This window comes from Schistocerca serialis, chromosome 6 (assembly GCF_023864345.2).
Source record: "Schistocerca serialis cubense isolate TAMUIC-IGC-003099 chromosome 6, iqSchSeri2.2, whole genome shotgun sequence".
NCBI lineage: Eukaryota > Metazoa > Arthropoda > Insecta > Orthoptera > Acrididae > Schistocerca > Schistocerca serialis.
In genome coordinates this window covers 521,630,471-521,656,502 of record NC_064643.1, presented here as the reverse complement: position 1 = coordinate 521,656,502, position 26,032 = coordinate 521,630,471, and the positions used below count along the sequence as shown (strand labels likewise).

General features: G+C 42.8%; 1 protein-coding gene across 1 annotated transcript in view; it reads right to left on the bottom strand.

The window, feature by feature from the left end:
- Positions 1-13,177: 13,177 nt before the first annotated feature.
- LOC126484958 (pro-resilin-like) overlaps positions 13,178-26,032 on the bottom strand; it is a 47,730-nt gene continuing 34,875 nt past the window's right edge. The window contains exons 2-4 of the mRNA XM_050108560.1: positions 24,998-25,339; positions 21,024-21,356; positions 13,178-13,429 (exon numbers count right to left, since the gene is read on the bottom strand). Coding sequence (XP_049964517.1) covers positions 13,178-13,429; positions 21,024-21,356; positions 24,998-25,339 — 927 coding nt within the window. The remainder of the gene's footprint in view (positions 13,430-21,023; positions 21,357-24,997; positions 25,340-26,032) is intronic.

Genomic DNA, 26,032 nt, shown 5'->3' with positions numbered 1-26,032 from the left:
CTTTTAGTCAAAAATGAGAATAAACAGTACATGTTTATTGTTTTATACCAAGTGAATTATTTGAAAATTAAAACTAATGATAAACACTACATCCTTAATGTTTTGCAGTAACTGATTTATTTCAATTTCTTAAAAAGTCTTTCTTTGTTAAGTCGCTTTATAGAGATGCTTAGCAGTTGCAAAATGAGCAGAATAATCAAATTAAAATTGATAATTATTAATAACAATTAGTCATCAATAATTACTTTAAAACTTAAATAAATGTACAGTAGTAAAATTTCGTCATTCCAAGGAGATACATTTTATTTTCTAGTAAAATATTTTTATACATAATTTCAGTTTATGTCGTTATATAATTGAAATAAAAACTTTATTTCCTATTAAAATTGTGAGGGGACATCTATGGTTTATTAAAATCAGTCATTTTGTGACACAGATAAAACATTTTGACTCTCTTTTGCTTGTTCCTGGCGCATGAGACGTGGACGCATGTGTCTCGACTCTTCCTGTCTTTCCAAAGTCGAGGTCTGGGACATCACAAGTGAGACAATATTTGTTCACCCTTTTCACTCAAAATCTTACACGTAAGATTCAGTTTAATAGTGCTGTATATGTACAATGTACCGCCATTGAGATATAAGTTCGTCAATTAGTAACTCATGCTTTTTAAGTTCGTGCGCTATTTCGACTATTGATGGTTTAATAACCTTAAGATTTTCTTGTAAAATAAACATCGATATTTTTTGTAGAACTGCACATTTCGTAGGCAGTCTTTCTTGTAATTCGTTAAAACGTTTCAGAGTAAAATTTACAAATCGCTGATAATGTTTTGCGCCATTTCGAGTGTTAGTTATATTCACTTAACATTGACTCGAAAGTGTACTTTCTGTACAACGATGGATCAACGTGACAAAAATGGTTCAAATGGCTCTGAGCACTATGGGACTTAACAGCTATCGTCATCAGTCCCCTAGAACTTAGAACTACCTAAACCTAACTAACCTAAGGACATCACACAACACCCAGTCATCACGAGGCAGAGAAAATACCTGACCCCGCCGGGAATCGAACCCGGGAACCCGGGCGCGGGAAGCGAGAACGCTCCCGCACGACCACGAGCTGCGGACGATCAACGTGACTAGCAATATTTTGTAACAGTACTTTAACTCTGGCTGTAGAGTTCAGAACGTGACCACTTAAAGATTTCATTAAGGTTATTCGAACTTATAAAATTTGGTTATTTTAGCATCATTGCTTTCAAAATAATTACTCACAGGTTGGGCGTCCTGCACAGCTGTCTTGATATTAATGAAATATTGATGGTTTGTACTGTCACTGTACATGGTGCAGAACATTTTCGCCATGTAACAACGTCTTTTTCCTTTGGCAACTTAAAACAAAAGTTCGCTTTTCCAAAATGCGACACACAGCTGTTGAGTGGAGATCCATCCAGATAATAAATTTGGCTTTTCAGTGAACATAGCTAACTGTAGGGAGCGACAGACACAGAATTCTAATTTTGAATTCCTAATACTGGATTTATTTTTAAGCAACTCGTAGACACCGTTGGTGGATTCTGTCATAACAGAGACGTTTTCTGTATCAACATGAATCAATTTTTTGATGTTCAAGTTTAATCCGGAAAATAATGACTTCAAGCCATTCACTATGCTGTTCGCTGTTCCATCCTCTAGTTTAACTATTCCCAAAGAAGTGGCAACGAATTTTTGCAACGATTTGCTGAAATATTTTACTGATAGGTCTAATAACTGAAACATTAAGTGCCTCGCAAATTAATGTACTCTATTCCTGATTTCCAATTTCGTTTACTATGCATACGCATATACAAATACAGCTAATGTGCTTTTATCTCTTCCTGTTCAGGTTCTTTTTTTATTTTCAGGAACTCACTCTTTCTTTGACCATTTAATGGTTCCAAAGCCTTGATGTGTTTTGAAGATGAAAAATCTTCATCTGCATCTACATCTACATACATACTCCGCAAGCCACCAGACGGTGTGTGGCGGAGGGTACACTGAGTACCTCTATCGGTTCTCCCTTCTATTCCAGTCTCGTATTGTTCGTGGAAAGAAGGATTGTCGGTATGCTTCTGTGTGGACTCTAACCTCTCTGATTTTATACTCATGGTCTCTTCGCGAGATATACGTAGGAGGGAGCAATATACTGCTTGACTCTTCGGTGAAGGTATGTTCTCGAAACTTTGATAAAAGCCCGTACCGAGCTACTGAGCGTCTCTCCTGCAGAGTCTTCCACTGGAGTTTATCTATCATCTCGGTAACGCTTTCGGGATTACTTAATGATCCTGTAACGAAGCGCGCTGCTCTCCATTGGATCTTCTCTACCTCTTCTGTCAACCCTATCTGTTTTAAACAGTAGATTTTAGCCACAGTACTGCACTTGCAATTTTTCCGGTATGCTTTTGTGGAGTCGTTTTCGACTGTTTGAAGCCACTCTTTACACTCGGACATCGGCTCCCACTCTGGACGACAATGCTGGCTGTATTTTTCAGCCTGTATCAAGAAATTATTGTGAACTCTAATCACTAGCCCGACAGCACCATCACGCGTGGATCAGTTGCTAACGAACAACAAAATCAACAAAAGATCTCCGATAAAGATTTGTATGGAAGTTTCGGTCCTGAACTTTTGGGATTCCCTATGCAGCTATAACGAACGAGTCTGACATTATGACACTAGATGGGAAGTGTGATGTCAAGAGAGCAGTTCGGCGACGAGGTAGAAACTAAAACATCCCTGACAGAAAAATTTCGTATTATTAATAAAAGCACATATGCGTCGGATTATCAAGAAAAACTGCTAAAAATATGTTAGAGGCTTTTTCCAGAGTACATCATTTGAAAACTAGCTAAATTTAGCTATAAGAATGCTAAATTGGCACCGCTGGTCCTCTTGATGTTCCCGCGAAAAAATGAGAGCGTGAACTGATAACAGTCAAGTGAGGCACTTGCCCCTTTGCCATCCTATGAACATGACAGGAAACCGACCTCGTGAATCCCTCTGCCTCGAGAAACTCGAAATAAATGACCAAGGATGACCACGAATACATGTCCACGCTAAATAGCGTGAATTTTGAAAAATTACCCAAACATTAAAACTTCGTGGCAGGTTGAAACTGTGTGCCGGAACATTATTCGCTATCGGAGTTCGAGTCTCTGTCCGACACGCAGTTTTAATCTGCCAGGAAGTTTCTCATCGACACACACTCCGCTGCAGAGTGCACATTTCATTCCGGATACTGAAACATTGCCTGTGCGAGAGATGCGCTTATTACCCAGATGTGGACATGATATAAAGGACCTAACTACTTGTCAGTATGTAAGTCTGCAGGCTTTCGTGGCCGTTGTCATCGAAGTTAAAATCTTCTGGGTTATTAGGCATCGTCATATTTCCTCTAAAATGACCGACGTTTCTACCCCTCTGCTGGGGTCATCCTCAGGATCTTCCGGTGTTGAAAAAAATGATTCAAATGGCTCTGAGCACTATTGGGACTTAACATCTGAGGTCATAAGTCCCCTAGAACTTAGAACTACTTAAACCTAACTAACCTAAGGACCTCACACACATCCATGCCCGAGGCAGGATTCGAGCCTGCGACCGTAGCAGTCACGCAGTTCCGGACTGAAGCACCTAGAACCGCTCGGCCACCGCGGCCGGCTCTTCCGGTGTCCACTACTCCTAGAACACTTGCCAGTACTATTATTTCTGTTATTCTTTCATATTCTCACATTCGTATGTAATCAAAATGGCGAAAGTTAATACAAAACAGATTGTGTCAGAAAGAAAACTGATGGAAGCGTTTCAAAGTGTTTCTCATTCAGACGTCGCATTTGAATACTGGTTGCTTGTGAAGAGATCGTGCTATACCCCGTGTAACAAGGAGAAACGTCTGCTGACACGTTTCGGTGTCCCACGGACGGGAAATGACAGACGCACATTTGTATATACACTCACACAGGTGGCAGGTGTGAAACTACGACGACAGGAGAAGCACTTGAAAATTGCACAGCCACGTAATCAGCTGATCGTGTAATGCAAATAACAGAGTGTTTAATAGCCAACATGGACAATGAAACTGCTTTTTAAAATACAAAAAAAGTTACAGAACATTCATTGGGAGAGGCTATCACAATACGCTGTAGGAGGCTCACTGCAAAATTTCTATTTTGAGGTGTGTCAGTTTCTAAGGTTGGTCAGGCGAAGTGGACACAAACATAAAAGTAAGCTGATAACAAGCAACTGGATTGGACAAGTAGTCGTTTAGTCGAAAGGACGAAATAGATCGTGACAATAATTAAGGAAACAAGCCGACAGTATTGCGTTAAAATGAGGACGGAAGATTTTCGCCGTGATAAACTAACGTTATGTTTTCGAATTTCTAACACCGTTGAAGATTTCATCTTTGCACTCAGTGTTTCGATCTCTGTTCTGGGTTATTTCTTCGGGTTCTGCAGGTAGTGGTCTTATGTTTGTCCAAATAATAAGACGATGATGTTAGTTGTCCAAATTTTGTGTGCAAAAGTGAAAATAATTCAACCGGTAAGTCAAAAATATACCATCCATCAAGAAGCTGCAAGTTTTCCTTCAATTGTTTTTTGCTTAATGTATTAAGAGGCTTTGGTCGTATACAGATACACAATTGAAAACTATGTACTTTGAGAGTCAGGTACGAAAATGCGATTGGAAAAAATCTGGAAAGATGTCGGAAATAGCACTTTCACCTTCCTGCTCACAGGTAAATGTATTTTTCCAGTAAAATTCCGTTTTAATTAAGAATCGATAGTCTGTTTTTGGCTGGATCTATAACAGACCGCTTAACTAGTTTGAGTGGAGAATGAAAAAGGAAAAAACTGTTTTATTGTTTTATAATAACCATGCTGTGTATAGGACGTTCGATCAAGTTTTAATGACAATGACATAAACATCGCGTGCAGGAAACCTGCACCATTTAGCTCTCCCTGAGTGCTGATAATATCTCAAATGGAACGTTTCAGAAGAACTCTTGAGAAAGCGTATGAAAGGCCATACTGCGAACGAGTTTCTTGCTACCTTTTTTGTCTGCAAAATATTAATGGTGGACGATCCAGACCTCTGGAATTATTGCGCCTACCGCTAAACGACAACAGTTTCTATTATATCCCTTGCAGAACCTGGAGTAATCCGGGTTAGTGGCCTGCCGTTGAGCAAATACATGTTTCGTAACAGACCTTGCATGCTAATAGTTTCAAATATACATGATAATCTCTTTCTGTCTTCTGTTTCCACGAAATTTGCAAGCTAATTTACGTTTCAAAGGAAAAAAGGGAGGTGACAACCAAAACATAGTGGCTGACTGTTACTTCTTGATTAAATCGCCATACTGTTTCTTTTCCTCCCTTTTTGTAGCATTATCAGTTTTCGTCCTCAGTTCCTGGTGTACAGTTATCGTAAGGGAAAAGAATGTATTATTACTGCATAATTCACGTACAGAACTTTCACATGAAACGCAAATCTTTCTCTAGCTCTACATTAAAAATATTGATCACTGTGGTCGATATTTTTGCGTGTAGAAGAGATGTAGTTACGCAACAAAACTGTTTCATTCACATAATGACAGCAAAAGATCGTGACATAAGATACATAGGCTACATCAATTTAAGTCTTACAGATATATATATATATATATATATATATATATATATATATATATATATATATATATATATATATATATATATATATTTACAGAAGAAGGGATGGCTGTATTTTAACGTTCTGTCTGCAACAGAAGCATTAGGGACAGAGTAAATCCTCGGATTGTACATTAATGTAAAATAAATCAGCTGCTTTGATCGAGGAAACATCCCAGCATTCGCTATGTTCATTCAAAAATACCGAAGAAAAGCGAAATCAAAATGTCTGGACAGGGATTTAAAACCTGCTGCTCTTGAAGACGACAAAATAATTAGCACCAGCGGCTGTACCCTATTTATGGAGAGAAGTAGAACTCTGTCTTGCCTGTTATATGTTTTCTTGCAATAAGTCATGTAACAATAACGAGTTAATAGTTATGTGTGTAACAGAGTAGAGCCGTAGAATGCTGATATCTGCCTTGTTGTGCGAGTACTTCTCAGCAAAATATCCAGAAGTTGTTGCACACTGATCCAACCAGTAACTCATCAATCGCCATTGGAATCTACATAGCTCCCCTAGATGCCAGCCCATTCGCATGACTTTCTGAAGCTCTTAACTATCACAATACCTACTCCATTCTACTTCCTCTTTAGTTGTTTTTAGTGTAAGCAGATATGAGGACATTATATGTTGTGAGCCGGGTTCCCGGGTTCGACTCCCGGCGGGGTCAGGGATTTTCTCTGCCTCGTGATGGCTGGGTGTTGTGTGCTGTCCTTACGTTAGTTAGGTTTAAGTAGTTCTAAGTTCTAGGGGACTGATGACCACAGATGTTAAGTCCCATAGTGCTCAGAGCCATTTGAACCATTTTTTATGTTGTGAGGTGCAATTAAAACCTAAACAGCTGATTCGTTGGCTTTATTCACACGCACTTTTGTGTTGCCTAAGATGATACCGGACAAAGTTTATGCTTATTGAACGAGAAAACGACGCCTGAGAAACTGATGGAAACCGTCTATGCAAGTTTTTAGACACACAGATGAGATCTAATGAACTGTGGCGCAGAGCAGAACAATCGCTAAACACGGAGGAAATAAGACGCTTCAGCACTCAGTGCGACCTTTCGTCAATGGAAGAAAACTTGTTATTTCTCAACAGTGACACAAATTGCTGAAAACTGATATTTCAGTAGTATCTGAAGATGATGTCAGATTAAATAGTTAAAATGGGCTTCAAGCATAATAAACTAGAATATGCCAAGCCTGACGGCAATCGTCGGTGATTTTCAGAAATTTTGGTCGCCTAGTAGTGTCTGAATTCATCTTTGCCCACTAACATCTTCCAAGACGGCAACATCCGTGTTCTCAGGGTTGCACGTGTACGTTACTGATCTGACGAATAATCTCGCACCCCATCACATCTTGTCTGTCCTGCTAAATTACCCTGTCTTATTCCCAGAGGAAATCTCTATTTGGAGCCGTGATACTCCGGAAACCATATTAAGGGCCTCGCACGGAACAATCAAAGTACAATTTTATAGGGCAGCTGGAGAAATAAAGCACTAACCCTCAATTTAGCAAGAAATAGTTTGATAACGGTGTTCTATGTTTTCGAATACACCCAATCTAATACCAAGAAATTCAATTTCAACCGCTACAAAGAACTGCCTACTAAGTAAATTAATTTAACTTGTTGTGTATATATTCTTGTCTTAGAATTTCATCAGTGTATAAGATTCACTAACTTACATTGATGTTCTGGCGCGACAGCACTTTCTTCTGCCGACTCCTTCATTGGTCTTACACCCAATGCAGCGACCCTCACATGTTTCGTAAGTTTCTTCTTTCATTAACGTATTAATGAATAAGGACATTTCTTTGTGTTCCAGTACTTAATTATCCATTTACCACGTTTCTTGGCCCGCATCTCGTGGTCGTGCGGTAGCGCTCTCGCTTCCCACGCCCGGGTTCCCGGGTTCGATTCCCGGCGGGGTCAGGGATTTTCTCTGCCTCGTGATGGCTGGGTGTTGTGTGCTGTCCTTAGGTTAGTTAGGTTTAAGTAGTTCTAAGTTCTAGGGGACTTATGACCACAGCAGTTGAGTCCCATAGTGCTCAGAGCCATTTGAACCATTTGAACGTTTCTTGTGTAGTCCGTTGCTAAATCTAATAAATCTGAGTGTTATTGGTTACCATGAGTGGTCTGAAGTTTGCATCTATTAAACGTGGCTGATATGCAGTGTCATTCTATAAACGTTACCCAAGATGGAATGAGGAAAATGCAACCATTGCAGTACGCTTTTCAATAACGACATATAGAACAAACCGCTTGCTTAGAGTGACTTGCTCGCTGATTGGGTCTTGAATGACGGAGTGGAGGTGCCTGTTGAATTGGGTTTGGTCTTCAGCTGTCACATAACCAACCGAAAGCAAAACTCCAGGTTCGAACACCTCCCCATAGAGTGTTGTGCTCTTATGTAACAGTAAAACTAAAATGTCTGTTTCTTGTCTTCAGACTTTCGATTTTTAAGAGCCAATTGCGGTAACAGTCTATTTGCGTGCGTATACTCTGCAAGTTACATGATCGAAACAACACGGACAAACACACACACACACACACACACACACACAAACGGAAATGAGAATTGTTACGCCCTGGACAACTTGACCGAACGCTACCAAGCTGATAGTCTAGTATTTCCTTGCCTGTAGTAGATCTTGTTCAAAATTTAGCCCGTGTGAGAGCTAATTTTGAATTAAAAAAATCCATCGCTACAGATGAAGATTAGTACTAGTGCACTGAGCTAATGTGTGTGCCTGACGGGCTACTGGGTGTGTCCAGTGCTACTGGAACATTTCAAAAGTAGACAGTAACACTGCACACGCAGGAAACGTGAACGTTTAGTATATCACCATATTCAGAAATCTAAGAATGGTCGAATGATTGGCATGAGAGAAGTATACTCATCAAACCGACAGATCCCGCAATATGCTGTAGTGTAATGACTGTGATGGCGACACGTACTCTGGACAACAGTGTCGCAAGAAGAGTATATGGGTAAAGACTGAAGCGCGAGAAAATAGTGGGATTGTTCACTTGGCTCTGGCGATTAGACATATGACAACAGTTAAAAATCAGGCAGACGTTGCGACAGTATGTCAACATGAACCATAGGAAGTAGATTTCTGGAAGCTACGTTAAAATCTCGAGTTGCCATTAGTCGTATGGCGCTAAACGCCATAGCACAGATAAAAGAAATTTGCGCGGAGTACCGACAGAGTCAATCAGGAGATAAAGTGTCATTCTGTGGAAATCAGTGATGCCTTGGTTTTATTTGTGATGATGAGATCGACGATAATGTGTTCGCTGACGACCTCATGCAAGGTCATAGGAAAGAGCGATTTTCGAGATCCGTACCTCTCAAACTTCTAAAAGGAAGTGGTTGGGAACTACAGGATGTGACAACAGGACTAACCTGCTAAACAGTTACATACATGTCAGAAGAGACTGTCGACGCTCCTTGGCTATACGAAATACTTCAAAATCACTTCACATCAGCTGTATTAGGTATACATTTACTACCCAATAGTATGATAGGAAAATTTGTGCCGGACCGGGACTCTAATCCAGATGTCCCGCTGATATAATGAAACGATAAAATATCGAGACCAATGCTATTACCATTGTGTGCCCGACTAGGCTTGTCTGTAAGAATAGACATTGTTCACGCTCCACAGATGTACGAAATACATGATTTTTATAAATTAGTTACACAAAAGTAACCTTTCATTGGGAAAAAAGGCAACTAACAGAAATGATTGATACAGCAGAGAATTCCGTATATCTTGGTGTTTTATTTACAAAGGTTCATTATGGTTCAAATGGCTCTGAGCACTATGGGACTTAACATCTGTGGTCATCAGTCCCCTAGAACTTAGTACTACTTCAACCTAACTAACCTAAGGACATTACACACATCCATGCCTGATGCAGGATTCGAAACTGCGACCGTAACGATCACGCAGTCCGAGACTGAAGCGCCTGGAGCCGCACGGCCACACCGGCCGGCGGTTCATTGTGGCTATGTTTTCTAACACGACAAATGTCCTATCTGTAATCGACTCCCTGCCGTATCATATGTAGCAAGTCATGACGTATGGTGGGAACTGCTTGTATTATCCGTAGATGAAGCTCGTCGCCGTTTCCCGGAATCGGAGAAACAGTCTATTTTCAACGTAATTCCGTACACAGTAGTCCATCGTGGTTATATCAGGTGATCATGGCGGCCATTGTGTTGTTGTTCCACCATGGCCAATCCAAGTCGGTAATTCCTACGGAGAGGCGCGACAACTACATGATGATAATGTAGAGGATCGCTATCTCTACCCATACACTGTTGTAATTGTAATATTAGATATGTTACAGCATGTCCAGGTACGATATGCCAGTTGCAGCTGACGGTTAAAAAGGAATTCACCGTTTCAGTGCAAAAAAATTTACCTTAGGCGGGCCCCGAACATATTCGTTGACATGATATGGTTCCTGTTCACCTCATATCCGCAGGTATGGAAGGCGGGTTCGACACAGAATTCTTTTTCAAAGCTATTAAAAAAAACCATCTTCAGTCTGTATTTTTTTTATTTCTACACAAAACGTAGCTCAATTTTCTTTCTCACTTTCTCTTAAAACTTGCAACAGTTCCAATTTGCAATGTCTAAATGACAGGCGTTTCCTTAATACTTTCCGTACTGCAACACTAGTCACATTCATTACTAAGACGGCACGTCACTTTGCTTTACTCGGACTAGGAGTGTAAGACTGCCGGACTTGTCGAAGTGCTGCCTCAGAGACTGCTGGCCGACCCGCCGTCGTATGTGATACACAGCCAGTGTCGGTGAGTCGATTGTATCAATTAATAACACTTTGTCTTTGAGGTCGTGGCTTGCGATAGTCCTGAGTTGTCTCTGAGCTGCAGAAACGGATTTGTATTCATGAATCCATAAACAACATTGAGCACGCTCTGCGCCGTTATACGTCTCCATCATGCCTGTTGAAATAACTCATTCGCGCATGCCACCAGCGGGAACACCGGGGATTACTAGTGTTAGTCGGCGATAAAACTTGAAGATCTACTGCATCCAATGCTGTATCAAACATTTCTGTAAACTATTTACCCTTCTCACAATTAAAGTTTACCGTTGTACAATTAATTTATTACCACCTTCTTCGAAATCAATTTACCGACCGCGAATTCCTTAGGGTCAGCTGTATTTGGGATAGATTTGTTACCCAGTAGTTGTCTCATTCTCCCTGTTGAGTGAATCAAGTAATACTGCGAGCATTAGGTGATGTATATGGTAGAATAAGGTATAAGGATGTGGACGCTATGATACACGGAAGTATGGGTCGAGCTGAGGAATGTGCACTGGGATTAAGGTGATCGCTCGTGAGAAGCGGAAAATGAATGTTCGAGTCCCAGTCTCGTACAAATTTTCATACGTTTCGAATTAATTTGGAAGCGAATTAAATTCGTCGAATTAATTTCGAAAATCTGCTAAATACTGAAAGAAAACCGAAAGCTCGCGAGTACGTGGCAAAAACGGTAAACTCTCTCCTCGCACTCTTCATAGCCTGTGCGCAAACTGCATATTATACTAGGGTAAAGCAAGATGACGCTCTGCAGTTCATACTACAAACGTCTTCACGAATGTCAGATCTTCTGTTTGTGATACGATGGGGAGTATGTTTTCATACCATCACTTTTCAAGAACATGTCATGAGTCTCAGACAAGGGACGAAATTTGTCAAGATGATATTCGAAGGCTATTTGCTTTCATGGCACAACGAATACAGGAGCGTATTCAGTTCCGAGTGCAATGAAAGTTCAATCATTAACACCCTCTATATGATGAAAATTACATTGTGGGGGAATGGTGCTTCTCCAGGCATAAAGTTTTAATTCTTCTCTCGAAAAATGTCAGCCTGTGGCCATGAAACTTGGTATACGTATTCAATATGTTTTCTTGTACCTAACGAAAACCTTGGTCGCAACTATGGGACTAGAACTACTTTTAACTAGTGTAAACTTCTGCTTATATCGGTACCCACAGCAGTAATCGACTACGAGGATGTACAATCGATGAAAGTACACTCACGTCCATTTTGTTAAAGATTTTGGAGTTCCGCGCCAAATTAATATGTTGTGGCGACACTACGTTATGGCAGAACAACTTCGAAACACGCGACATTTGTGGAATGTCAATTTGAAATTCCCGATTTAGGCAGAGGCCAATTTTGTGAGCGACTGAGCTGAGAGCTCGTTTCACATCGGTGGTTGAGATACCAGGCGGAATGGAAAACTCCACAGGTATGGGGGTATTAGGTCCACCCGTCACAACACAGTTCTCCGATCATTCCTTTGCTGTAATAACCTAATACATCTGAACACCGCAGCACCTGCACTGGCAGGAGCTCTCAATGTTTCCCCGACTGCTTCAAATCATGGGAAACCGTGCACCAAGAGTTTATATCCAAGGGCGCCTCACCACCTTCTTGTCGACATTCACCAGCTCACTCTACATGCACCACATGGCAAATACACCGCAAACTTCTCTTTGTCTGTCACTTTGATCGACTTCAGAATAGGACCAAGTCACCTATTAGTACAGTCACACTTATTGTTTCACGCGATTATTGAAGATCCTGTAACTTGTGGCAAACTATATATCTCTGTGTTTTAGGAATAGGTCTTAAGTTCAGATTTACCAGTCTTGTTTGTTGCAAAAATTTCCCAATTTAGAGGATAAGATGTTTACATATCGAAGTGACAAAATGTTTGAAATAAAAACAGTTGTTATCAAAATATCATTTTATTCGTTTTGCCATTTGTCCTTACATAGAATAAATACATGCATTCAACATCAAAATACGTGTCTTGAAACTAGTTGTCCTCAGGGCAAAGGACGAAATATACAGAGTACAAACAAACGACGTTTTCTTTACTACAGTACACTAAAAGCAGTGAGTGCGGACAGATTAATTACTGTCTGTACCTTGAGCAATGGACTTGCAGGGTTGGAAGTATACCCGGATGTCTGCGACCTGCTGCAGAAATACCATGATTCGATTCTGATATTGCAGTCGCTAAGCTCTGAAGAATAATGGGGCTTCATATAGAAATTGACTCTCTAACATTAGAGATCACCCAGTTAGAATTACTGCATTAAATACAGGTGTTCTAAAAGCAGCAAGTTTAGAGGTAGCTAAGTGCGGTACATATTTGTTTATCACCAACACGCAACTGATACCAAAATGACCATACCGTCTTGGTATATGTACAGCTTCTGGTTTCATTAGCCGGAAATGTAGCGATGTGTAAAACAATAACTTGACTAAATTTCTGAACGTCGTGCACTAGTTCAAAAGCGATACAAAATAAGTGAATAAATAAGAAAATAAATAATTAGCGACGGAGGCCAGGTGGTAGCCCGGCCGTGCCGCTGTCACTGCGCGTGTGTTGGCAGGCCTGCGAGTTAGTACCGATAGCCATCGCTGCCGAAGCCCGGCGCTGGCGCGGGCGCGGCCCGGCCCGTCTGCTCGTACTGGATGGTGGGGTGGTAGCCGTCCTCGTCTGCACGGTACGAGACGACCTGCACGCGTCCGTCGGGAAGCAGCACGCGGTACTCGCCCTGCGCGTTCTCGTCCTTCCGGGTCTCCTGGTGGCTGAAGTCGTTGTAGCTGGCGGCGTCCTGCACCGTGTAGCTGAACTCGTAGTTGGCCGGCTCCTGCGACAGGCCACACACCCTCATCAGTGAACTCATCTCAAATTCGTGGAATACGAGGGCCACTCCAAAAGAAGTGCACACTATTTTTGTAAAAATACAGTTTTCGTTCTGTATGTGTGGAAGTTTTACAGTGTGCTTTCAAACTTAGTTCAACCTGTTCCCGTGAGTGGCGCCGTCACAGCATCTCTTCAAGATGGCTGCTACACTTGACGTTCGTCAGAAGCAACGTGCTGCCATAGAATTCCTGTGTTGTGAAAACGAGACAGTGGGAAACATCCACAAGAGTTTGAAAAAAGGTGTATGGAGATGCTGCTGTCGATTGCAGTACAGTTAGTCGGTGGGCAAGCAGGTTACGTGATGAAAGCGGGCACGGCAATATTGAGGGTTGTCCTCGCAGCGGCAGGTCTCGTACTGCACACACTCCAGACAATGTGCAAGAGTTAACGAATTGGTGACTGCTGACAGACGCATCACAGTGAACGCATTGTCACCCTACGTTGGGATAGGGGAAGGAAGTGTTTGCAGAATACTGAAAGTGTTGGCGTCAAAAAAGGTTTGTGCTAGGTGGGTTGCCAGGATGTTGGCAGTGGCTCACAAAGAAACAAGAAATACGGTATGCAGTGAACTTTTGGAACAGTACGAGAATGGTGGAGATGGATTTCTTGGAAGAATTGTGACAGGTGATTAAACATAGCTCCATCATTTTTCACCAGAGACGAAGAGACAATCAATGGAGTGGCACCATGCAAATTCACCCAAGAAAAAAAAATTCAAAACCACACCTTCTGCTGGAAAAGTTATGGCTACGGTGTTTTTCGCTTCCGAAGGAATCTTGCTTGTGGACATCATGCCAAGTGGAACCACCATAAATTCTGATGCATATGTGACGACACCGAAGAAACTTCAAACTCGACCGAGTCGTGTTCGACCACATCGGCAAGAGCTGGATGTTTTGCTGTTGCACGACAATGCACGGCCACATTTCAGTCAAAAAACCGTGGAAGCGATCACAGAACTCGGATGGACAACACTGAAACACCCGCCTTACAGTCCTGACCTGGCTCCATGTGACTATCATCTCTTTGGGAAGCTGAAAGACTCTCTTCGTAGAACAAGGTTTGAAGATGATGACTCCCTTGTGCACGCTGCCAAACAGTGGCTCCAACAGGTTGTTCCAGAATTTTAGCGTGCTGGTATACAGACGCTGGTTCCAAGAAGGCAGTTGAAAGGGATGGAAATTATGTGGAGAAATGAAAATATTGTCCCTAAAGGATGTATCTGCACACTGTAAAACTTTCAGACATGTAGAATAATAGATGGGTTAAAAAAAATAGTGTGTATTTCTTTTGGAGTGACCCTCGTACAAAACAATGCCCCATATCAGAAAGGCTCACTGGAATGAGTGTTTGTCACCCTCTCGCAAGACGACATTGTTCGCTTTGAAGCACTGTAGACGAAGAGCAGCAGGTAGCACACGATCACAAGACCATCCTGCACCAGCAAAACTGGAACTGCATGCCGTGCAGGGCATACCCCACGAAAGGTCGTTGCTCTCAGCGGCAAATAAAGCTCCACGTCGTGTGTATGTGAGTGTGCGTGTGGCCGGGCGTTGTGGCCGAGAGGTTCTAGGCGCTACAGTCTGGAGGCGCGCGACCGCTACGGTCACAGGTTCGAATCCTGCCTCGGGAATGGATGTGTGTGATGTCCTTAGGTTAGTTAGGTTTAAGTAGTTCTAAGTTCTAGGGGACTGGTGACCTCAGAAGTTAAGTCCCATAGTGCTCAGAGCCATTTGAACCATTTGTGTGTGTGTGTGTGTGTGTGTGTGTGTGTGTGTGTGTGTGTGTGTGGAGGGCAGTGATGATTGTACGACGACTTGGGAGGAGGGAGGAAGAGCAGATTAGTGTTTAATGTCCCGTCGACAACGACATCGTTAGAGACGGAGCACAAGCTCGGATTAGGGAAGGATGGGGAAGGAAATCGGCCGTGCCCCTTCAAAAGAGCCATACCGGTATTTGCGTGAAGTGATTTAGAGAAATGACGGAAAACATAAATCAGGATGGCGAGAAGGGCGTTTGAACCCTTCCAGAATGCCAGTCCAGTGTGCTAACCACTGCGCGAACTCGCACAACGATTTGGGCCCACTCATCCAGGTTACAGTGAACTTGAACCATGATTCGCACTCTAGTATTGTCGTTGACCGTGTGTTCCGTTTCTATTACATCTTTAAGACAATAATGAACAATTGTGCAACGGAAGGTATCTAGCGACTCGAAAAAAGCCAGGTCGTTCCTGCTTTCAAGAGAGGCAGTAGGACATATGCTCATAATTATGAGTCTGTATCATTGATGTCGATCTGTTGTAGAATTATGGAACATGATTTATACTCAAGAGTTTTGATGCCTTTTTGGGATGAAAACCCTCTCTATAAAAATCAAAATCGGTTGTGCAAACAGAAGTGTTGCGAAACTCAGTAGATGCTGTTCCTCTGTAGGACTCATAGCACAGTAGACGACCGTGGTGAGGTTGATGCCATGTTCCTTAACTTCAGGAATGCATTTGACAGGGCCCGCGCTGTCGGTTAGTGAAAGAAATACGAATTTATCGAGCATCGGCCCAAATTTGCGACTGGATTCAACAGTTCCTTGCAGATAGAACTCAACATATCGCTCGTAAGGTTACAAAAAAGACGGGTGTAATCGTAATTTCCGGAGCACCCCAAGGAAGTCCGATAGGACAGTTACTGTTGCTCATGCAAATAAATGAAGTAGTAGAAAGCATCAGAATCTTTATAAGACAGTCCGCAGATGTTGCAGTCGTCTATGATACAATAGCAGCTCCCCGAAGACAGTATCCATTTGCAGAATGATCTGCAGAGGATTGACGAGTGGTACGTAAATAAATGTAACAGACTGCCCATAGACAGGAAAAGAAAGTCACTACTCTTCAACTACACTATTGACAACAAATTTCTGGAAACAGCCTCTACTGTAAAGTATCTAGAAGTGACTATACAAATAGTGGGAAAAGCAGATGTGAGAATTAAATTCACAGGAACAATCTTAAACAAATGTAACCAGTCCAGGAAAGAAGTGGCTTAAAAAGCACTTTTTTGACCTGTTCTTGAGCATTGTTCATCAGTCCGGGGCCATTATTAGGTAGGACTGATAGAAGAGACAGGGAAGATCCAACGAAGAGCGTCACGTTTCGTTAAGAGATCCTTTAGCCGATGCAGAAGTGTTACTGAGATGCTCAAAAAACTCCTGTGGCAGACGATATAAGAGAGGCGTTGCGTTGTGCTTCACGGAGAATTTCGAGTGAGTACTTTCCGAGAAGGAACGAAAAACATACTATTTCCTCCCACATATATCTCGTGAATTGATGATAATGAAAAAATTCGAGGAACCAGAGCTAATGCAGAGGCTTAGCGACATTCACTCTTCCCACGCTCCATTCGCGAGTGGAACAGGGAATGCGGAAGCAGTTAGCCATACCAGAAGTACACCCCGGCACACACGGTGAGATGGCGTGTGGAGTATTGATGTAAATGTAGATATCGTGTGAGAGACTCCACAACTTTTAAAATATTTGTAAAAGTAGTTGTTATTACAGTCTCGGTAACATACACTCCTGGAAATGGAAAAAAGAACACATTGACACCGGTGTGTCAGACCCACAATACTTGCTCCGGACACTGCGAGAGGGCTGTACAAGCAATGATCACACGCACGGCACAGCGGACACACCAGGAACCGCGGTGTTGGCCGTCGTATGGCGCTAGCTGCGCAGCATTTGTCAACCGCCGCCGTCAGTGTCAGCCAGTTTGCCGTGGCATACGGAGCTCCATCGCAGTCTTTAAAACTGGTAGCATGCCGCGACAGCGTGGACGTGAACCGTATGTGCAGTTGACGGACTTTGAGCGAGGGCGTATAGTGGGCATGCGGGAGGCCGGGTGGACGTACCGCCGAATTGCTCAACACGTGGGGCGTGAGGTCTCCACAGTACATCGATGTTGTCGCCAGTGGTCGGCGGAAGGTGCACGTGCCCGTCGACCTGGGACCGGACCGCAGCGACGCACGGATGCACGCCAAGACCGTAGGATCCTACGCAGTGCCGTAGGGGACCGCACCGCCACTTCCCAGCAAATTAGGGACACTGTTGCTCCTGGGGTATCGGCGAGGACCATTCGCAACCGTCTCCATGAAGCTGGGTTACGGTCCCGCACACCGTTAGGCCGTCTTCCGCTCACGCCCCAACATCGTGCAGCCCGCCTCCAGTGGCGTCGCGACAGGCGTGAATGGAGGGACGAATGGAGACGTGTCGTCTTCAGCGATGAGAGTCGCTTCTGCCTTGGTGCCAATGATGGTCGTATGCGTGTTTGGCGCCGTGCAGGTGAGCGCCACAATCAGGACTGCATACGACCGAGGCACACAGGGCCAACACCCGGCATCATGGTGTGGGGAGCGATCTCCTACACTTGCCGTACACCACTGGTGATCGTCGAGGGGACACTGAATAGTGCACGGTACATCCAAACCGTCATCGAACCCATCGTTCTACCATTCCTAGACCGGCAAGGGAACTTGCTGTTCCAACAGGACAATGCACGTCCGCATGTATCCCGTGCCACCCAACGTGCTCTAGAAGGTGTAAGTCAACTACCCTGGCCAGCAAAATCTCCGGATCTGTCCCCCATTGAGCATGTTTGGGACTGGATGAAGCGTCGTCTCACGCGGTCTGCACGTCCAGCACGAACGCTGGTCCAACTGAGGCGCCAGGTGGAAATGGCATGGCAAGCCGTTCCACAGGACTACATCCAGCATCTCTACGATCGTCTCCATGGGAGAATAGCAGTCTGCATTGCTGCGAAAGGTGGATATACACTGTACTAGTGCCGACATTGTGCATGCTCTGTTGCCTGTGTCTATGTGCCTGTGGTTCTGTCAGTGTGATCATGTGATGTATCTGACCCCAGGAATGTGTCAATAAAGTTTCCCCTTCCTGGGACAATGAATTCACGGTGTTCTTATTTCAATTTCCAGGAGTGTATATTCACACTTGATTACTAGTTTTAATAACAAACAATGATCATTTTCCGAGTGATTGATCACGGCTTGTCAGTGTTTGAAAAAAAATTGCCTTTTCACTTTTCCTGATTAATCCGATCTCAAGATCATCATTCCATATGATCGCAATTAGTAATCAAGTGTGACTTTGTTCAGCCGAGATTCTAATAACAACTACTTTGAAAAGTCTTTAATTAGTATGCTGTGGACACTCCCGACTTCGAAGGTGGCAACATCGGTGATCATAGTGCTTCGCGTATAATCGTTCCTTATCCATCGAACACTCAGGCACGGTATCGGACCTATGTGTAACAGTGAGTTAAATGTAGTAATCAATAGCCGTGTAATTCAGCTACTATACCGCATGTAATCATCAACGAGTGGCTGCAGGTGAATATAGCGTGCCTGAAGAAACTTGTGGCTTCTCTGAGCTACGAAATGAGGCATTGTTAAGGCTAGAACCGGTGTTACAAGGTTTAGTGTGATTTGATATGGGCGTGACCAATATCTTGTCGAGTGTGCTTATGTAGTACTCATCTCAACAGAAAATTAAAATTTACCGACGACGAGTTTCGGATGAGAAGCATCCATTAACAAGCTGACAATAAGGCTAACTATATTAAAGTGCAAACTCTTCAAAGAAATATGCTTGCACAACTGAACTAGAATGCCTACAAATAACGATGAAGTTAATCGAAATTTTCTGAAGAGCTCTCCCCGTTACCTCATCTTTTGTTACATTGCCTTCCCTGTACACCAGTTTCTAACAGACTTACGGATATAATAGGAACATAAACGTGCATGCTCTCGCTGCATAGAGCAAAAGTTATGTTTTATTTTGAACGACATAGGAAACGTTTGCGAGATATTACAGCGTATGGCATCTACAAAAAATTATTCGAAAAACAGTGAAAAAGAAAACAAGTGAGAAAATATTTGCTCCTTACAGCTCTTATTCCAGGCTTAAGAACCTACTCAACATTATACCCTCATAGATCATACACCGTCTACAGCCTGTAATGTTAGACAATACTCGATAAAAATAAAAGAACATCACATACATCGGAATTACGTACAACCATCGGATAAAATGTCGCTGTTCCTTCCTAGCAAATCTTGTCACCCAGAACAATGTGAATTCCGACGCATACTACTTTTCTGAGCCTGGAATAATTTCCGAATCGTAACTCTCGTCCCTTAAACACAACAGACAGCCCCAGTGCCATCTCCACCTACCAACTTATCAATCTCGCCCACCATTTTCTACCAACCAGTTGGCTTTTCCTCCGCGTTCTGATAAGCAACTCGCGCTACTTTCTCATCTACTGAATATTAACACAACTACTACAAGCCTATCGTCTTTCAATCCTATAACTTTGAAAAGATCCTGTAGATCTCCTGTTAACGTTTCTGACGTATGCCCATTCAGTTAACAGCATCCCTTTGCGGCTTCCAATCGCCTATGATCCGACGTGCCTAAACCTAATCTTCGTCTTCATAGCTTTCAGTATGTGAACCACACCGCTTTACTTTAACCTCGCCACCTTTCCTTAATGTATCTTCTTTGCTTTAACCTATCGTACTACCTATAAATCTCAGCAATACGTCAGAAATATTCTCAGCCAGCAGCTTCTTAAATGAAACAATTCCAAAACACTACAAATGATTACAGGACGAAAAATCATCAGTCTACATAACCCTGATTTGATAGAAGCCGTTGGTAACCATCATATTTGACTTATACACCAAAAAACCCAAAGTGAAAATTAACTTATAATCCATCCCATTTAACGAGCCAAATGGAAGTTTGCATTGGATCAAATTTACTGTAGTTAATGGTAATTCTACTCACATGTGATGAAGTATATGTAAGCATCGCCCTTATTTCTGTGTCCTCAAAACACTATCACTTGACCTTGACTACTTTTCCCTATCCGCTTACATTTCACCATACGAAGCGCGTTTCGAAACAATTAGCAGTTGCCCAGTAAAACAGTTGTCAACTTACTCTACATGACCATGAATTTCATACTCGTCTCCACCCATCTTTCCAAATGTAGCTACCAATCTCCTTCCCTATAGGCAGTTTTCAAGCATTTTGGTTGATGTTCCCTTGTATCGCAAAAAAACTCGCTCATGTCAGGGAATTTACCATGTCCAGAACTTTCTCTTCGAATTTTAGAGCCTCAGAATCAGCAAAAACCCACTCACTTGCCATAACTCACATCTATGGCATAGTACTTTGTCAGTAAAGTAACGATGTCCTTCGGCTTAAGGATTACCACAGTTGTTAGTAAATAACGATGTGATGTAATTTAATCGCAAAATACAAATGAAGCCATTTGTATTGTTAGGCTTAGAAGTCCCTTCTAATAATCACTGATTTGAAAGTATATAACTTATAGCCTTCGTCCTCTCTAATTTTGCCTCTCTTTCTTTCACCATGTCTGCCGCTTGCTTGCCACCCCTTCAACGCGAAGAAAATCAAACGGCAATATGGACAAAAAATTACATGGTGCGGTGTTACTCACATAGTAGGGATCTTCCCTCGCCCCTGGGCGCCCGCCGGTTGGCACGCCGTACACGGGGGCCGGCGCCATACCTCCTGGTCGCGGGAGGCCGTATGAGGTAGAGGGTCCGCCACCCACGCTGAAGGGCCTCGGAGCCGCCACCTTGGCGGAGAACGGCCTTGGGCCCGGCGCGCCGTACGAGCTGCCGGGGGCGGAGGGCCTGGGGGCGGCGTAGAGCACGCCTCCGCCGCCGGCGCCAGGGGGGCCGTACTGCGCGCTCGGCGCCAGGTACTGTCTGCCCAGCGGTGCCTCCGCAGCCACACACGCCAGCAGCGCCGACAACAACACGTACACCTGCTACACAACAAACACTTGCTCCACTTCGAGTAGATGATGCCCTGCAGCGTGTATTTATCAGCCTAAAACCACGTTCAACTGCTGTAAAAATCTTTACAACTGCTGCCAGGTTCGATTGTTAGTAAACTATGATCTGGCATTAGAAATTATACATTTACAGTATTTGTTTTGAGATACATACATTTCATTCCCCTTTACATTACGTCAAAGTATTACTGGAGACCAGTTCATGCTTTAGACGGTATCTGGTGTGAGATGAAAAGCCGTGTACGCATCCTCGAAACTGCTACAATTGTACAATTTGTGATGCCTGAAGATGATTAGTAGCAGTCGAGACTGCCAGCAATAATAATGAGTTTTCATTTCACTCCGTGGTCGCGAGAACCACCACGTCAGTAAAGTTGTCGTAGTTGCAGCAAAAGCGACTCATCCTAGGTAAAAGGACTCTTAAGTTAAGATTTAACCTCTCGTTGACGACTATATCGCTGGGGCAAAGTACAAGCTCGAAATGGTCAGATTTATGGTAGGAAATCGGAGGCGGCCTTTGTCAGTAGCATTAGCCTCAAGTTGTATAGGAAAACAACGAAAGCCGTAAATTCCTGTATGAAGGACAGGACTAAATTAAAGTCCATTGCTTTTGACATTTGTGCCCCTCAGTCAGCCTCCATTACGGAGAATATTTCATATACTCAATGAAAATATGAAGAACTGGGATGAATAAGTCCTCATTTGATGCGATATTCTCTACCTTTGCGTGTGGCTCTTGCACCCCGCAGCGCTGCAGACCTGCAAGTCCTTGATTTTGCAGCCTACTAGTTAGTTCGAGGGTCTCACCTCATGGTATTTCAGTCCGAAAGATAACAGCTGACACTGAAAGAAAAATCCAAGCGTATACCATGGATCTTTAATTCTAGAGTTTTACATCCATGACCCAGAAGTTAAGGGTTAGATTCACAGTAACAATGTATTTTTCTGAGTTTGAGTTATGAAAGAATGTACACTCAGAACCTAATAAAACTGTGGTTTTGGAACGCAGCCGACATAATCATTTGCCCTAAGCTATATTATTCTTATTTAGTTATTTGTTATCAGAGAAACGTTTGGTTAACAGAAACTTGATTAGATAATGAAGAGACCAACTGAAGGTGTTTACAAAGCAAACAGAACGAATATCCCTTAAGCAACAATACCGTACACAGTCCGTCCAAAAAATCCCGGTACTGATTTTATCCCTGGCGTATGAGAGGCGTCAGCGAAGTAACTACGGCAGCAGATGGAACTGACAACTGTAAACAACAGAACTGCATTCGATCAAGCAGTTGTGAGCAGGCAGTGTTCAGTAATGGATGTGCGACCATAGTGTGTCGATGTTGTTCGGTCACAAATCGCAATCGAGCAGCATCTCTAAATCAAATGTTTAAGACATTTTCCAGAATTTCTTGAAAAAATGTGTGAGTAAAATTCGTCCCTCACACCTTGATTCCCGAAAATAATGACAGGAGTCAAAAGCTATACGAGGAAAGTCTTATACGAGAGTTGGTGTTATCAGTACGGACCTACTACAAAACGACAAAATACAGAGATTCACATAACAACGTTTTGTATATTTAATCGACAATCGAGCCAATGTGTGCGAGTTGAACAACATCCCAAAGTAGTGCTTTTCTTACAGGTCTTTTCTGCAATGTTCAAACAGTGTAGGAACGTTCGGTGCATTGTAAGCAAGTGGGAGGAGATTGTGGAACACGTGAAGCATTGAAAACAGCATCTTAACTTTTCTCTACCTTTTATGAATTCAGTCTCGGAACATTCTGGACTGACGAGCTATGGAAATTAATTAACTAAAGGAAAACTTATAACTGCGTCACCTGCTATACTTTCTTCATCCTGATTTTGCATTTCTATGTACATTTTAATACCCGGATAGTTTCCGCAGCTTATTGCATTAGACCACAAAAATGCGTTTGCTGAATGTCATAAAATTACAGTCCTACAAGAAAACAAGACATGTAATTTTTTAGGCAACACGTTCACATTTAGTAGTCCATGAGGATACACAAGACACGTAACTTTTTTCAGCAGTGTAACGCTTGCATCTGCTGTAAATGACTAAACCTTGAGCGTACGCCTTAACTTATCACAAAATATTAGTATCCACTGACGGCAAATTATTTGGGAATTCAGAAGAGCCATCGTACTAGAGTCTCGACTCACTGTTTTACGTAGCAAAAAAATATCACGCGGATGATCAATCAGTTTAAATTGTAATTTTTTAATATAAACCATGTCGTTATTGTAGGAGACTTTGCGAAACCATCCTTCTTATAGCCTTTAGGTATGTCGTACTATTCCTCTACTCCATTCGCGAATGAATGTGAAAGATAGTAGCCGATACTGATTCGTGGTACACGAAATGTACATTACCTTGAAACTGGCTTTTACCTAAGTGCGAGAACTGGGAAGATTTCACTCAGTTTACCCCTTGAGAAAAGTTCGTACCTATGTGAAGGGAAATGAGTTACTTCAGTACCCAGAGTGGACATTGAGACCTTATTCTCGTAGTAGAGAACTATCCGAAGAACGCTGCGACCGTGAACTAGCAACCGAGAAGCTGATCTGTTGTATTCTCGATTCGGATTCTCTTGCATGCCTAACGCTGGATGGATAATTATAAAAGATGCCTTTACTCACCAAACAATATGAAAAGGCTGGTGATGGTAACGAGGATTGCTTTAAAATCTGAGGAGTATATAATGCCCACTAGTACAGCACGAGAACAAAATAGAAGCATGATGTTTATTACCCGTCAATTGTTCACAAAATTATTCAGTATTCATCCACAGATATATCATTGGCACAACAACTTACTATTTCAGATAAATAGCTGAGTAAAATCTAAATATCTCCTAGACAAAAATTTTCTATGAGAGTTTTTCTATTAAACTCTAGCAATATTTAAGGAATCATGTTTATTACGTTATTCGATTTACGTATGGTACCCCAGTTTAAACGCATAAGGAAATTTGACGATTAAATTATTAATTTTTTTATTACATTTGACTCAGTGTGCTATTTAGTAACCCGTAAATTGGCTGCAGGTAGCTATACTCACAACTATTTCAACAACAGTCGCGTAGTCACCAATGAAGCAGAAGTTAACAAACTATTTGTAGCATTCTTGGCAAATACGTTTGAGATTTCTTTTACAACAAATATATAGTTCAATAGTTTACTACCGATTCTCTATAAGTGAAAGCTGAGTTCACGTTCTCCCAGGGATGCTGCATCCAGGCACAGTTGCGTTCAAGAGTAATGCCAATGGAGCAGTGACTAGTGAATCAGAAGTTAGAGAACTATTTTAGTGAAGGACTATTTTAGTACACTTGGCAAATACTTTTGAGATTTCTTTTATACCAAATAATTCAAAAATTTACTAGTGATTATCTATAGCAAAAAACTGAATTGATGTTTTTCCCAGGGATGCACTAAAGGGGTGCAGTTACGTTCAAAACTAATGCCAACAAATAATACTCGTGTTTATCGGAGCTTGCAGTACTTTTCTACCAGTGTCGCTGGAGCCCATTGTGCCAAAGCGAAACGAGACACTGAGTGGTAGAAGTGGTGGCTGGTGCACTCACCTTCATGTTTGTGGATGCTGGAGGACTGTGGACGAGTCTGCCCGCTGCTGGGCGCGCAGACTTTTTATAGCGGCCGGCGCCGCCCCTGGATGTCCCTGGCCTCTGTGGTTCGGCGGTGGTGTGCTGCAAGCTGCCAGGAGAGCAGGGGAGGCGGGCGGCCGCCCCCGTTGTGGCGGACCGAGGCTCGTCCACCGCAGACGGCGAGGTGAGGCAAGGTGTCGCCCGGGCGGTTTGAGCCTCGCTGTGAGGCAACGCGACGAAACGAAATGTCAGGCGCGACGTGTCGCGCCGGGTCACCCAGTAAACGAAAAACTGGAAACACTTCTCTCCACAGAGAGCAGGCTGCAAAGGCGGCGCACTTCATTTTCACGCAGTGCTATTACATTAAGATAAGATTTAGCGAGAGCAGGCGTCGCCTGCAGAGAGAATCACGACACTAAGAAATAAAGCAATGGAGGAGTCAAAAGTTGCACAAATATTCTTTATTACGTGTTTCACTCATCGAACTCGAACATATTCACTATATGAGACGCACATTAATAAAACCAAGAAACTGCGTGGAACGATTCATGTCTGGAAATGGATGAAAAAAGGTCCTATAAATATGTGATCGGAAATGCATCGTTGTCACAGCAGATAACGAATGACGGTTCCTGTGACCGTATGCCATGTGTTGCAGGCTGTGTGACAGACGCGGCGAGTTGTAAGCAGCAGAATGGTTCGGTATTAATGTCAGGATCAAGCCGTATTGGCGTTTGTGAATGGCCAAGCTGATGGAAACAGTCCACAGGCAGCACGACTATAAGACAACAAGTACCGTCACAGACACCAACTACATCAAACAACATTTCAAGCCGTATTTGTGTGACCGTGGGTCCTTTCGGGCAGACGAACGTGCTGGGAAGCAGCGGATTCGGCACCTACCAGATCTGAAGAGCCGGATTCTACAGAATATTAAGACCAACTTCAGTACAAGCTCCAGGCAAGTGACCTGTCAACTTAATGTAAAATAGAGTACGATTGTGGGAATCCAGC